General features: G+C 36.0%; 1 protein-coding gene across 2 annotated transcripts; it reads right to left on the bottom strand.

Moving 5' to 3' along the window:
* Window positions 1-691: 691 nt before the first annotated feature.
* LOC127865029 (PI-PLC X domain-containing protein 2-like) lies at window positions 692-6,187 on the bottom strand. Of its 2 annotated transcripts, XM_052404897.1 has the most exons (3): window positions 5,994-6,187; window positions 3,671-3,756; window positions 692-2,773 (listed from the first exon to the last, which is right to left on the bottom strand). In XM_052404897.1, exons 2-3 carry the CDS (start codon window positions 3,744-3,746, stop codon window positions 1,884-1,886), a joined length of 966 nt encoding a protein of 321 aa, XP_052260857.1. In that variant the 5' UTR covers window positions 3,747-3,756; window positions 5,994-6,187; the 3' UTR covers window positions 692-1,883. The 2 variants fall into 2 exon arrangements, 1 of the variants encoding a protein (XP_052260857.1); XR_008042453.1 differs by lacking the exon at window positions 3,671-3,756 and having other exon boundaries at window positions 2,625-2,773.
* Between the last annotated feature and the right edge of the window lie 6,974 nt (window positions 6,188-13,161).

Here is a 13,161-nt window from a genome sequence, read left to right as displayed (position 1 = left end):
AGTTTTGTTAAAGGGTAAATTAATTGTTAAATCTTAATGCATTCTTTGGTCTTTCCTTGTACTTAGTGATACATTTTCTGCCGATCACAATGACTGTTATTGGTTTGCTTAATTTTAGTGCGAGCTGGCGTGGTTTTAGTTTTCTTCAAGATGAAATAATTGATACAGGGATGTAATAATACCCATAGACTTTAATGAAAATATGTAAACTGAACGACCTTTGGTGACTGGAGACGATTATAGCGTTCCTAAAAAAATCTTGAAAGCCTGTTTTAAAATACGTGGAGGTGTCCTATAAATTGCATGTACTTGAACGTATCCGTAAAACTCAAAATCATTACATGGAAACTTCACAAAAAGTTCATTACAATTAGTTATCGAATGAGACAACAGTTCGCCATTAGCACAACTTTCTTAGCAAATTACAAAACGTGCTTCCCGCACCGCGGTAGTTATATATTATTTATGGTGTCTTATGGTTTCGTACGTCTTCAAGCGCTGAAAGATGGAAAGAGATGTATCGTGAATGTGCTTACGTTGTGCTTCCGTTGGTACGCACATTTGAGACATAGCATACAACGCACATTTGTTTTTTGCAACTCAGTACAATGAATAACAACTTACTGGTGCCATGAACAACTTGTGTTGTAGGTAAAAGCTAAACAACATGAACATATGTTTATTACCACGCTTCGGCAAGTTTATTAGTAACAAACACTGGTGCTTACGGATATAATTCATGTTAGCGACCTTATAAGCATACATATCGTCATCCAGTTTGAAATAAGTAAACGACATCATGCATTTGAGTATAACAGAACTGGAAACAATAGCCTAGCATCCAGGACATCTTCAATTATTTGAGTCGTGTTCTGAGAAAATTCTGCATAATGCATGTGCATACAGTGTCTTCCCAGATTAGGCTGTGCAGTCCGCACAGGCTAATCAGGGACGACACTTTTCGCCTAAATTGGATTTTTGCTAAGAAGAGACTTCATTAAAACGAAAAATGGCAGAAAAGCCGAAAGTGTCGTCCCTGATTAGCCTGTGCAGATTGCACAGGGTAATCTGGGACGACACTTTACGCACATGTATTATGCCCAGTTTTCTCAGAACGCGACTCATATATTTAGCTCAACTCAGAAGATGAGATTGAGTTTTCACTCAGCTGAGCACTGAAAATGTTCGTCAACTTACAAATCATCTGAAGTCTCGGCTATAAAAAACACAAATATTCTTGCTCAATTTCTTAAACTACTGCAGTCTCGGCTATAAAAAACACAGATATTCTTGCTCAATTTCTTAAACTACTGAAGTCTCGGCTATAAAAACACAAATATTCTTGCTCAATTTCTTAAACTACTGAAGTCTCGGCTATAAAAAACACAAATATTCTTGCTCAATTTCTTAAACTACTGAAGTCTCGGCTATAAAAAACACAAATATTCTTGCTCAATTTCTTAAACTACTGAAGTCTCGGCTATAAAAAACACAAATATTCTTGCTCAATTTCTTAAACTCGTAGTTGAGTCAAAACTAAAACAAAAGACATTTGTGAACACAAAGTAGAGCATGATGTTTAGACACATCTACAAAAATAAGGAAATAAAACAAAATTGATTCAGAATATTGAGTCAAGTGTGTTCATGATAATAAACCAGTAAATGGATAAACAGATAAACATGTATTATATTCAATTTACAACGTAGACAGACGCAATACGTCCACACATAAGATGTGTTGTTTTTTTACCATAACGTATGATTCTGGCGCTTCTGAAAATAATGGTCCCGGTAATCATAATGCCTATGTTTTGCAACTGAAAAAGGCATAACAATTTTTTTTGCAAGTTGTATATTCTAGAAATGCCTTGATTTGAATCATTACGCACTGGCAACGAAAGTCCGAGGAAAGTCTTGAATGTAATGATTCAGGCCAACGACCGTTTGAACGAAGTTGTGCTTCTCTATGAAGTCTGCCGAGCAAATGTTTAGACCCTGGGAGCTCGGGAATTTTCCAGACTGCAACCATTTCACAAATTCCGCTGTCGCCTGCGTTGCCAATCTGCCCTCTAAGGTGGAACCCAAATGGAGGGCAATGTCTTTCGTCTGCGGGGTAAGAACGCCCTGCCAGTTGTAGAACTTATCGTTCTGAAGACGATATTTATTGGCATAAATGTTTTCCATAAAGGCTATCAAGTCATTTACTCGACTCGTGTTTGGCCACGGAGAGTCGATATTTTCACCGCTCCACATTCCGGAGGTTGCGTGTGCATTTTCGTCGTGATAAAGCGAAATCACCCTATACGGCGTTTGCCAAAGCGCGGCAAGAGTTGTTCCCCACATCACGTGATTGATACCGGAAAATGGCGGCGGCACGAGCGCATTCATGAACGTGCTCTGGATCATTTGAATCAGTAGCTCGTGGTCCCGCTGTGTCATGTTGTAAAAATGATTAAAATCCAAAATGACAATCTCCCGCGGGTTATTCGCCAGGAACATATTTATTTCCCCGAAGGTATGGCTAACCTGTTCGCCATAAAGGCCGTGAACGAAGCGGTATTCCAGCGTTCTAGGGTGTTTGGCGATTCGAAAGTCGAAGAAACGAATACCCGCTTCGAGTTGCTCCACTATGCTGAGATTCTGGGTTTTCGACCATTTGCGTACGACGGACTGTCCACAAACAGAGCCACCGAGTTTTCGTACGGAGGCTGATTGGTCGACGGCAATGCCAAGGGCGGGATCTAGGTCGCTTGTAGCAGAATTGTGGGAACCTGGAGCAATAAAAATATGCATATATATGTTTATCATTTAGAATACATTATCAACCATTTTAATTAGACTTGATGCATTTCAACATTGGCTTTCCGCGTTTACAATACTTGGGCCACACTGCTGTGTTATCATAAGTAACTCAGGGACGTATTCAAACTTGTTTGTATAGGTCCATGAGTAACTCAAGTACATGCGGTACATGAAATATCATTCATAAATCGTCAACATAATCTGTTTCCACTGAACATAAATTCTACGTGATTTGACTTTGTGTTAAACAGACAAGTTTCACATATATGACGAAGATGAATTTACTATAGCTTTTTGGTAAAAGTATGCAGAAGTAGTGGGCTTTTCTGCAGACAACAGTTTTATTTCGGTTATCTGTCTCATTTATACCATACCTTTGAACCAGGCCTTTTTCCTAAACACTTTAAGGCACGCTATAACTTTTCTTTGAATACAATTTTATTTAATGTTAGCATATAAAATCGAAAATTAATTCATATTCACGAAATCTCTTGATATAGATTAAAATATCGAGACGCAGCGCATTGCTTCGTTTTGTTCCCCATTCCGTGCTGTTTTTATGTGGCTGGCAAACATATTTTTTGCATATCTTCAAGAACTAATAATAGTCCTAAAAAGCTTAAACAGTCGTGTTAGCTATTTTCCTCAACCCGAATCGTTGTACATGTATGCACAAGTCCATTGTTTTTTTTGTAATATTTTTTATATTAGTACGTACGGTATTCGGTGTAAATAGTACCGATCTGTGCGATATTTCAGTTGCAAGATATAATTGTTTATGAAAAAACAACAGTTGACACGATTTAACGATAAGAACTTTTATCGTGCGATTAACGAAACAACGAAGAATAAAATGAAACTCCTACCTGGAATTGCTAGACATGACAGCGGGACATGTATAAGCCTCATAGGCAAGTCTCCCATCCAACGTTTCATGGACATTTTCTGTCGACTTCAAATATAATTGTGAAAGCGAGAGCTATCCAAAAGGATCTTCGATGAACATGCTGTCAAACAGTTATCCCTTGACACAAATAAGTTTAAGTATGCATCATTCATGAACTAAAAATGTGCACTTATGAATGCGCGTACACATTACCGAACGTACGATAGCCGATGCGGAATGCTTGAGACCATCTGTCAGCCTCGGGTCAGGTGTCAGTGCGCGGCATAATTATTAGTTTACTTTCTTTTCGATTAATTACATGAATGTATGTCAGTGGGCGAAGCTAGTCATAGTTTAAATTAGTGGAAGAAGAAAGTAAAATGTATATAGAATATAACTTGCTGTGGTTTATACATACAGTTTTTAGAGGTAAAATCAGTATCATTATGACTATTTTTAAATAAATAAAATACACGTTTGTACTTCAAAACATCAATAGCCAATTTACTAAGTGAATACAATAATAATGAAGAATTGTTTACCAAAGTTCAGATAAACAATAATATTTTAGTGTGTTAAGACCCACAGCACTACCCAATAACGAATGGAAATTAATTTTTCATAAAACAGTGATTAACATACCCATATGTCACAATTTTGTTACGAATTAAATAACAACTAATTGTTCATACACTGGTGTTTAAAACAATTAATTACATATTATTAATAAGTGGCTTATAAAGCTTGAATTGTTTAATGCACGGAGATGTTGATACGATCTCAATTGCCGGTAGTAGTTTTTTCGCCGTTGTATGCCCCAACTTTCAGAGGTAGGAGGGGAGCACGTTGATTTACTCGTGTTTGTGCGCGTGTTGTGCGTCTTTCCTTCCGTTCGTGAGTTTATTGTTTCGTTATGTTTCTCAAAAACTGCTAGAGGATTTAAGGGGCCTTTTCACGTTTTGGTAAATTGACAAAATTGAAAAAGTGGTTTCAGATTCGCAAACTTTCGTTTTAGTTTTGATATTTGTGAGGAAACATTTAAATACTGACCATTTACCATGCTCTAAAATAGCCATTATATGCATCTTTTGACGATTTAAAAATCTGAAAATTATAAAGCGTTGCAACGCGAAACGATTTAATAATTCAGAGAGATCTGTTGTTGTCGTTATATTTTGTGAAACTACGAGGATTGCTTATATAAAGTAAAAAATACATGCGTCACTGTATGAGGACGGATGGCCGATTGGTCTAAGTGGTAGACATTTTACTCCAGGACTCAAGAGGTCAGTGGTTCGAGCTCTGCTTCAGGGTTACTTTTTTTCTTTTCTTTTTTTTTTAAATTGTATTTTTGATTTTTAACTGGCGCTTTTTAAATCCAAATTTTACATTTATCAATGTAAAGCATTTAATGACAAACTTCAAAACATGCCAAAATCTGTGAAAAGGCCCCTTTAAATCAACCCCCATGTTAACTTTCGCACCTGGGTATTTTGGTTATTTTTTTCGTAACGGACTTTGATTTAAAATTGGAATGCGGAGGTATCCGTTTCCCAAGAAGTTATGTCTAATCAAAAAGATATTCAGAAGTTAACTAATATAGTCACAACGCGGACATAAATTCACTACAGTTTGTATCAAATATATGATTGTTTATATCCAATATGCCCACAACCACTACGAGGCAAACTATGGTATAAAACCACATGTATTTAAACACTTTATTAGTGTTATCCCATGAATAAGTAGTATTTAACACATCCTTAAAAGCTGATGATGTGTGTATATTTATGACGAGTTTATAAGTGTGTGCCTGCATATCGGAATTATATGTGGTGCATCAACGCTTTAGGCTGCATAATGTGCGGACCCAGAGTATGTCCCAGCACTTTTACCTACCAGAATATTTACTAATGAGACTCGCAAAAGTTAGTACGAACTTTGACTCACAGTTGCTATGTGTTCCTGACAGATATGAGATTTACGTGTGGTGTTGTGCTGTTTGGGGAAGCCAGGATATACGGAGGAATCATCGCCTGTCCGTTATAGTGACCATCAACCAAGCTCACTTGCGCCGGGAGCGGAGATTGAAACAGGGTAGCCTAATTGATAGGCGCGTGTACCAATCACTGCGCCTACTGACTGCCTCGTGCGGTTAGAATGGCTTAATTTCCTTATCAAATACCCTAAATTTATTGGTGTCGTCATTAGTTTTTGCTGTACTGTTCAACTTTAAAGTTATCCTTGAACTATATGATAAGTATATTTCTGCCAGTTCATGTTAAGGAGATAGTAGAACTTACAGTCATCCACATAACCTTACGATTTAAAAGATGAAAATTCCACCGACAATCACCGTATGTTTCTCCCTAATAAATACTACACAATAGGTGCGTTGGATTGTAAGTATGCGCACATGTGTTTCATAAATGTGTTATCTTATAAACTCGGTCACATGGCGACGCTTACTAAAAACAACCATGATTGTGCACACTGTATTTACACAATCTCTTTCACGACGGCTACATTACATTCACCTCTGTGATCAATCTGAACGCATCGGACAGTGGGCTACACCACACCGTCTCGCCGATATGGCGGAATTGTCCGAGGTGTCCCGATTGCTCTGTGATGGGCTGAGAACGGACTATTTTTATGAAAGCGTCTCATTCATGTCATGATCATTCCAATCGTTCATCATGGAGGTAACAGTATATTAAACAATCTCTTGCACGACGGTTACATTACATGCACTGCATTAAAGAAAACCATCTCATACCATAATATCTTATATAAGTATTAATTCATTATTATAAAATTGATATGATTTTTTATGTTAACAAACCTACATACATACATACGTCGAAGCAATGCCTAACGTCACTCAATAAAAATTATGTCCAATTTTTTTACATTTGTTAAGTGCGTGGAATGATTCGATCTGCGTAAATGGGCAATACAATAGTTCCAAAGAGTTGCATAAAAACTCGCAAGTTTTTGCACGATATATCGTAAATTTAAAATTCCTATTTCATTATTTTACGCCTCTGATCCTAAAAAATGCAAATCAAATATTCTTTGAATGCGTGTGTTCGGTTTTGCCCAGTTTCTGGGCAATATGGCATGTTGAGCCTTTCGCAGAGTTGTATGTGAGAGCAATTTAGGAACGACAAATCTGCGTGGAGATTGTGTATTTACAATGTAAATTGATACAATGAAAAAAAGAGGAAGATAATAATGTCATCAATTAAAAAAGAAGAGCAACAAAGAAGACAGCACAATTGATTTCGTAACGATTACGTAAGGGCATATTTTGATTTCGTTGTCAAACAAATTCAGACGATTCGGTGATTGTTTATGAAGAGACTTAAGGTTCATGGGAGGGATAAAATTCATTAAAACTTTGATTTGGTTTTTCTTCATTCAATGTGGTACAATATGGTCAAACTTTATATCATTTTAAAGGTAAAGACGGATAGAATAACATAAACACATTTTTTGACATTCAATATTTTTTTGCTTTATTCATATTTTTGTTTAAAACCAATACATTTGCACACAAATTTACAAAATCTCAATCTAAAGTTAGGAAGGATATGCACTACCGTAAGTTGAATAAATAAAAAGCTATATACATATACAAGGTCAAGTGAGCAACATTTCACAGAAAAATATTGTCAGAAAACAACAAATGAGATATTATTCAACTGCATGTTTTGGATAATTTTTCTAAACAAAATTCTAAAAATAACTAAACTGAACTACTTTTTTAAACATCCAGGTATGGTGGATAATAAGCGTCACTATTCTATTTCAAGGGCTTTACAATTTTGCTATAACCAAATGGAAAATTTTAAACCATCTCAAATTGAAAGAAATTGCAGACAACATATAAAATTGTAAATAAATATAAAGCAATAGGTTTGGCAGGGTAGAAATCATTGTGATAAAAGGAGATATTGCTCATCAATAACAAGATTTTATGAGTTTTGTGCAGACGATTCTAGAAATCATAGTTTAACATAGAAATACACAGCTAGGTATCATAGTTTTTTCTTTCTTCTTTTCTGAACAACTACTGTCCTTGTACCGTTTTGAATAATGTGTTCCTTTTGGCAAACGGAATCTTTGTATACATTTGTATATCGATTCCTTCTACCCATTTTGAAAGCGTGGCACTCGCTGTGCTCCGTAGAAAAAAAACGTGCATTACAAATCGGTCGAAATCACGTGAAGTAATAAGAAAACCGAAAACACATCATTATTTTGACAGTTGGTCGCGACTAGTAAAACAACTGTTAACATCAATCAGGAAGAGATCGCGCTTAATAACAGAAATGATCACACAGACTGAGAGATATAATCACTTAACCCATTTCAAATATTTTCCAGCTGAAAATTTCCCCCACACGTCTTTTTTAGTGTATTTGTATTGTTTTTCTGGAGCCGAAGTGCATCTCAGATAATATCCATCCGACTTCCGTTGTTTTCACTTTCGTTATTAAAAACTTCGTTTAAAAGAATTATTTTTAAAATTTTGGTTGTTGAAGCGAATTATTATATATTATCAATAAAATAGTATACCGTGACGAATTGAACGGAGTTTCGTATCGATTTTTCTGTCAGTCTGTAAGCGTACTATTTTGTGCGCAATAATACAAGTACATGTGATTCGACAACAATTGTAAACATTGGCGAAATGCTTCTTATAAAGTTATTTTTTTTGGAGTGTTTATGAGGTCTGATCATGCAGTTTGCACACATCAACGGAAAGATTACAATCCAGTGCATTTGTCATCGTCAACCGTTTGGAATGTCAATTAGGCGATGAGTGAGTTTTTAGCATGTATCTTTCAATTTTATTAATCTAATAATGGCTGCCCCCATCGTCATGAAATGACATGTGTTCGAGTTTTGATATTTCTAGATATGTAAAAAAAATACTATTTAAGCGTAACTTGCCCTCATCAATGTCGATATTATTAACTAGTTACATAATTTTCCGCCAAAATACGTTGAATAAACATCATTCAGATTTTTGAAAATAATGTCTATTTTTGTGTTAAAATCGCTTTGTATTTTGATTGATTTTGTCGATGGTATGAGATTTTGCTGCACAAAATTGGAAGCAGTTTGAAGGAAAACCACCCTTTTAAGCAAATATGTAAACATTTTCAATGTGACACTCTTCGTTTAGTCAAATTTGAGTTCAATGATAGAGGTCCCACATTTTTCAAACTGAAGCCTCAACATGAACCTTAATTGCACACCGGATAGTATCTGTAAATACTGAAATGCAAATATTACGAACATAAAACGTACCCCATGTTATCGTTGGTGACAGTTCATACATACATATAACATAAACTTATTGAGATATCAACAAGATAAACCAGATAAATGCGTTTTTGAAAACAATAATTCAGTGTATCGTGACTTCGAAGCCATCGTTTTTTTTGCATAAATACAAACGGTTGTTTTGCATTTGCCGCATAAATAATGGTTGCACGACCATTGATTTGGATAGTCTCTGTTCTGTTGACCGTCTCAATGGCGGGCGGCCAGTCGGACGCAGAATGGTTGTCATGGAAATCGCTCAACCGGAGAAATTACTCCAGCTTTACCAGTGAACTGGTGCACGGGCACATTGGGGAGGGAACTATCGTCTGGTAAAAGATCACAATGGAAACCCCGATGCGACGTTAACAATCGAATTGAATCATCTTGCTGATCAGGTAAATAACTAGAGATCAATGTTTTTGTGTACATATATGCAATCGATGGCAGTTTCATTCGTGTGCATAAGAATGAAATTTGAGTTCCCAGTTCGCTTTTGAATCTGTCCATAATAGGGAATTGGGAAGCAATATTTCAAAGAACTGCGTGTATTTGTTCTTAAAAAGTTGTCATACGCTGTATTATTATGTCTCATATTGTGTTTAGTATATTAAATAATCGCGACAGTACATCGATATACACATTGTCTTCCTCAGGAACCGAGACTAACCGGATTGAATGCCATTCATGAGGACCCATATATACTGTTTGAACCTCACTCACACATATCCAGTGATATTCCTGATTCTTGGGACTGGAGATGAAAAGGAGCCATTACACCAGTTAGTGTTGACGGACAAGGACAAATTAACTCTGCGGCTATCTTGGCTACTGGTACGCAATTGCCCATTATCCGTAGTTGAAAAATATCTAACTTGACCTTAAAATTTTATTTTTATTTTAGCTCACCTGAGAACGAAGCGCTCGTTGAACAATTGGTACAAGAGATCTCTCCGGCGTCATGTGTAGTCCGTTGTCCGCCGTTCATCTATATCAGCCCGATAGAGACTTCTCTTTTATTCAATCTTAAGCAAAACAGTTCAGTTTGTGCAAAACCATAATATTTATGTTTGCATTGTTTTCGGGCTTTTCCCACAAGTGCAATTATAGACATTGCCTATTTATGCACCGAATTGCAAAGCAATTTGTGCCGCATATATACTTAATTGTCCGTTGAATCTTTACCAGTCATAAACCGTTTGTATACGATTATCAGATCTTAGCAGAATAACAAAAATAGGCAAAAGTTCGGTACACTTATTTGAGTTATTGCTCCTTGTTACGAAAAACACTCAACATGGACATTATTCATGATAAAAACTAAACAATTGCCAACAGTGTGTATACACACATTTCTATATAGTACTATTTGCATGTACCTAAAATTTAGATACAAAGTCATTCAAAATGATCTCTTATGTACATTTAAGATTGCGTTATTGCTTATCACTTCCTACAAAATGGGAGCTTGGCGTATCTGAGTAGTTGGGAAGTGCACGAATGCTGTTCCAAAACTCTTTGACCAACGGTCCCGATTTTCCAATGTATTCACAACATAGGAGGCCTATGTCAAGATATTCCGCAAAGGAATGAAACTTGCAAGAAAGCCCGAGCTTGCCAAGTTGTTACCAGGGTGAGTAATATAAATATGTTGTTACCGGTAATATTGTTCCGGTTTGTGTGTTTAGGAAAAGAACATGATCACCATAAAATATGTTCACCTAAATAAAGAATTCTTGATTTGTGGATATTCCAAGAAGCGGATTATAGTTTTCGTTTTTTTCTGTTATCATGGCAAAACCAATTTTGGTCGGACAAAAAACAAAAATAGTGTGCATATTCCCCATATTGAGCTCCACAAACATACTCTGTTTAAGGTTATCGCAGATTTTTGGGTCGGACAGACGGACGGGACAGAATTACAAATAGACAGTAGGGCACAATTGAAATAGCATGCATATTCCCCATTTCAACTGCTATCCACAAACCAATTTTCATCAAAGTAACTTATTTACTTCTTAATTTACCTAAACACGTAGTGTTCAATGTGAGGCATTTTGATCACCTTTTATCCGGCGTCCTTCGTCCTGCGGTATCCGGTGGATGATCCAGATGCTAGTTTTCGATAATTTCTGTAACAATAGCATCGATAACCATAGCCACCACACGTTTTGTCTGACGACTATTATTAAATGTCGTGCATATTTGCTTTATGTCATTCCATCCAAATACCAAGTTTTATCATCCTAGCTAACATACTTTATGTGTAACCTTAGGATCCATAGTGTATTGTTTTTTTATATCCCCGACTATTTCAACGGCAATTTTAGTCCTACGAAAAATATGAAATATCGTGCATAGTTCCCATGTCGTCATCTTTTCACATACCAAGATTCATCAACCTAGCTTAATTTCTTTATGAATTATCGGAGTATCCAAAGTCGGACCGACTGACGGACAGACTGACAGAGCGCGGGCAAGGCTTTCGGCCTAGCCGGTTTAACCGGTAGGGCACTGATAAGCTATACATCAATGTAAAACTTATTATATTATCAAATTAACGCTCTATAACATCTTTCTTATATATGCATTCCAGATAAACGGTTTCAGACAAGTTCCCCACTGCGATGAGGAGGCCATAAAAGCCGCTAATTATACGATACCAGTCTTGGCACTGGTTGATGCAAGTCATCCATCTTTTCAATTATATAGGAGCGGTGTGTACAATGACCGTCATTGCTCAACAACCAGTTTGAACCATGCGATGCAGGTGATTGGATACGGATCGGAGGACGGCAAGGATTACTGGATACTGAAAACATGCTGGGGTGAATGAAAATATTGCCACTAAAATAATTTTGGCAAGCGAAACAAAGTTAATTACATGTTCCTTGGCCAATGAAATTGCAACATTTTAATGCCCAAATACGTTTTTGAAGTTAATAAATTAATTTTTTTGGCTCGACTATTCACATATAGTATAAGCTACACCACTCAACAAAATGCCGGTGGTATTTAGTTGAAACTTCACATATGAGTTCGGTATCATCATTTGAGGTCCTTTACAAAGTACCATAGCTCTGACCTGTAATTTAACATTATGCATGAATTTCTGCGTTAAGGAGTTTTATGAGTAATCACTTACAATGTACGAGAACTGTTAGAAGCTTTTTAGCAGGAATATATCCCCGTTTGGCACATATTCAAGTGTGGTAAAGGTTTGCGTGATTTATTTAACGTTTGTTACGGTTTGCTTGCACCAAGTTCATATCTATGTAACTACTACTGATATTTAATTGAACCTTTAGACACTTTTTGGGGAAGCATCTGCGATGTCAATTACCAGCAAATGTATGCCCTTATTATTCTTACAAAATACAGATAAACTTTGGTTTACAATAACTCTTATTTCTATCTGACATGTTAATCAAGCATAAGGTTCCATTTTGAAATCAGTTGTACAAGTTCAAAGTTGCGGTTATATAAAATAAATATAAAACGTTTGTATTCAGTAACTTCAGTTTAGATAGAGATCTTGTGTGTAATTTTGTTGTGTAAATATGTTACATGCTGAGCTAGAGATGTTTTAATTTGAGACCAGTGATTCAATGTGACTGTTACTTTAATTAGACAAAGGGTTTCAGAGTAATAGCTTAAAAGTAATAATAGTTCGGATGGAAGTAGTTTTTGTAATTTTATGTGTGGGTAGCTTGCATATATTGGGATAGCTTTTGGGCCAGTTATTTCAATGTAACGGTTACTGAAAATAGATACAAGTTAACAGTTTCCACTCAACAACATGAATTTTGATGGAGGAAGTGTGCTGTAATTTTGTTTGTAGTTAGCTTAAAGACCTAGGCTGGGATTGCATTTGGGACTAGTTTGGATAAGGTTACTGTTACTAAAAATAGAAAACGAGTTTACGTTCAAAACTTTAGTCTTGGGGGAGAAATTGTGCTGTAATGTAGGTAGCCTTTATACAGACATTGTTTGCAAATGCATTTAAATAATTGAAAGTCTTATTAATTGGCATGGTCCCATGTATTGTGTTTATTTATAATTTTTCATTTAAAAGTGTTCTTATACTAAATATCATCTTTAGATATGACAATCTTAAAAAATGTATTTTTTGTA

Source organism: Dreissena polymorpha, chromosome 1 (assembly GCF_020536995.1).
Source record: "Dreissena polymorpha isolate Duluth1 chromosome 1, UMN_Dpol_1.0, whole genome shotgun sequence".
In the NCBI taxonomy this organism is placed as follows: Eukaryota; Metazoa; Mollusca; class Bivalvia; order Myida; family Dreissenidae; genus Dreissena; species Dreissena polymorpha.
Note: the sequence above shows the minus strand (reverse complement) of the source record. Positions and strands in the feature narration are given on the sequence as shown.

Excerpts from the sequence above, each read along its gene's own strand:
- LOC127865029 (XM_052404897.1), bottom strand. The coding sequence starts at position 3,746 with ATGTCCATGAAACGTTGGATGGGAGACTTGCCTATGAGGCTTATACAT. Across the intron at positions 2,774-3,670 it reads GTCATGTCTAGCAATTCCAG|GTTCCCACAATTCTGCTACA; the intron begins GTAGGAGTTTCA and ends TTATTGCTCCAG.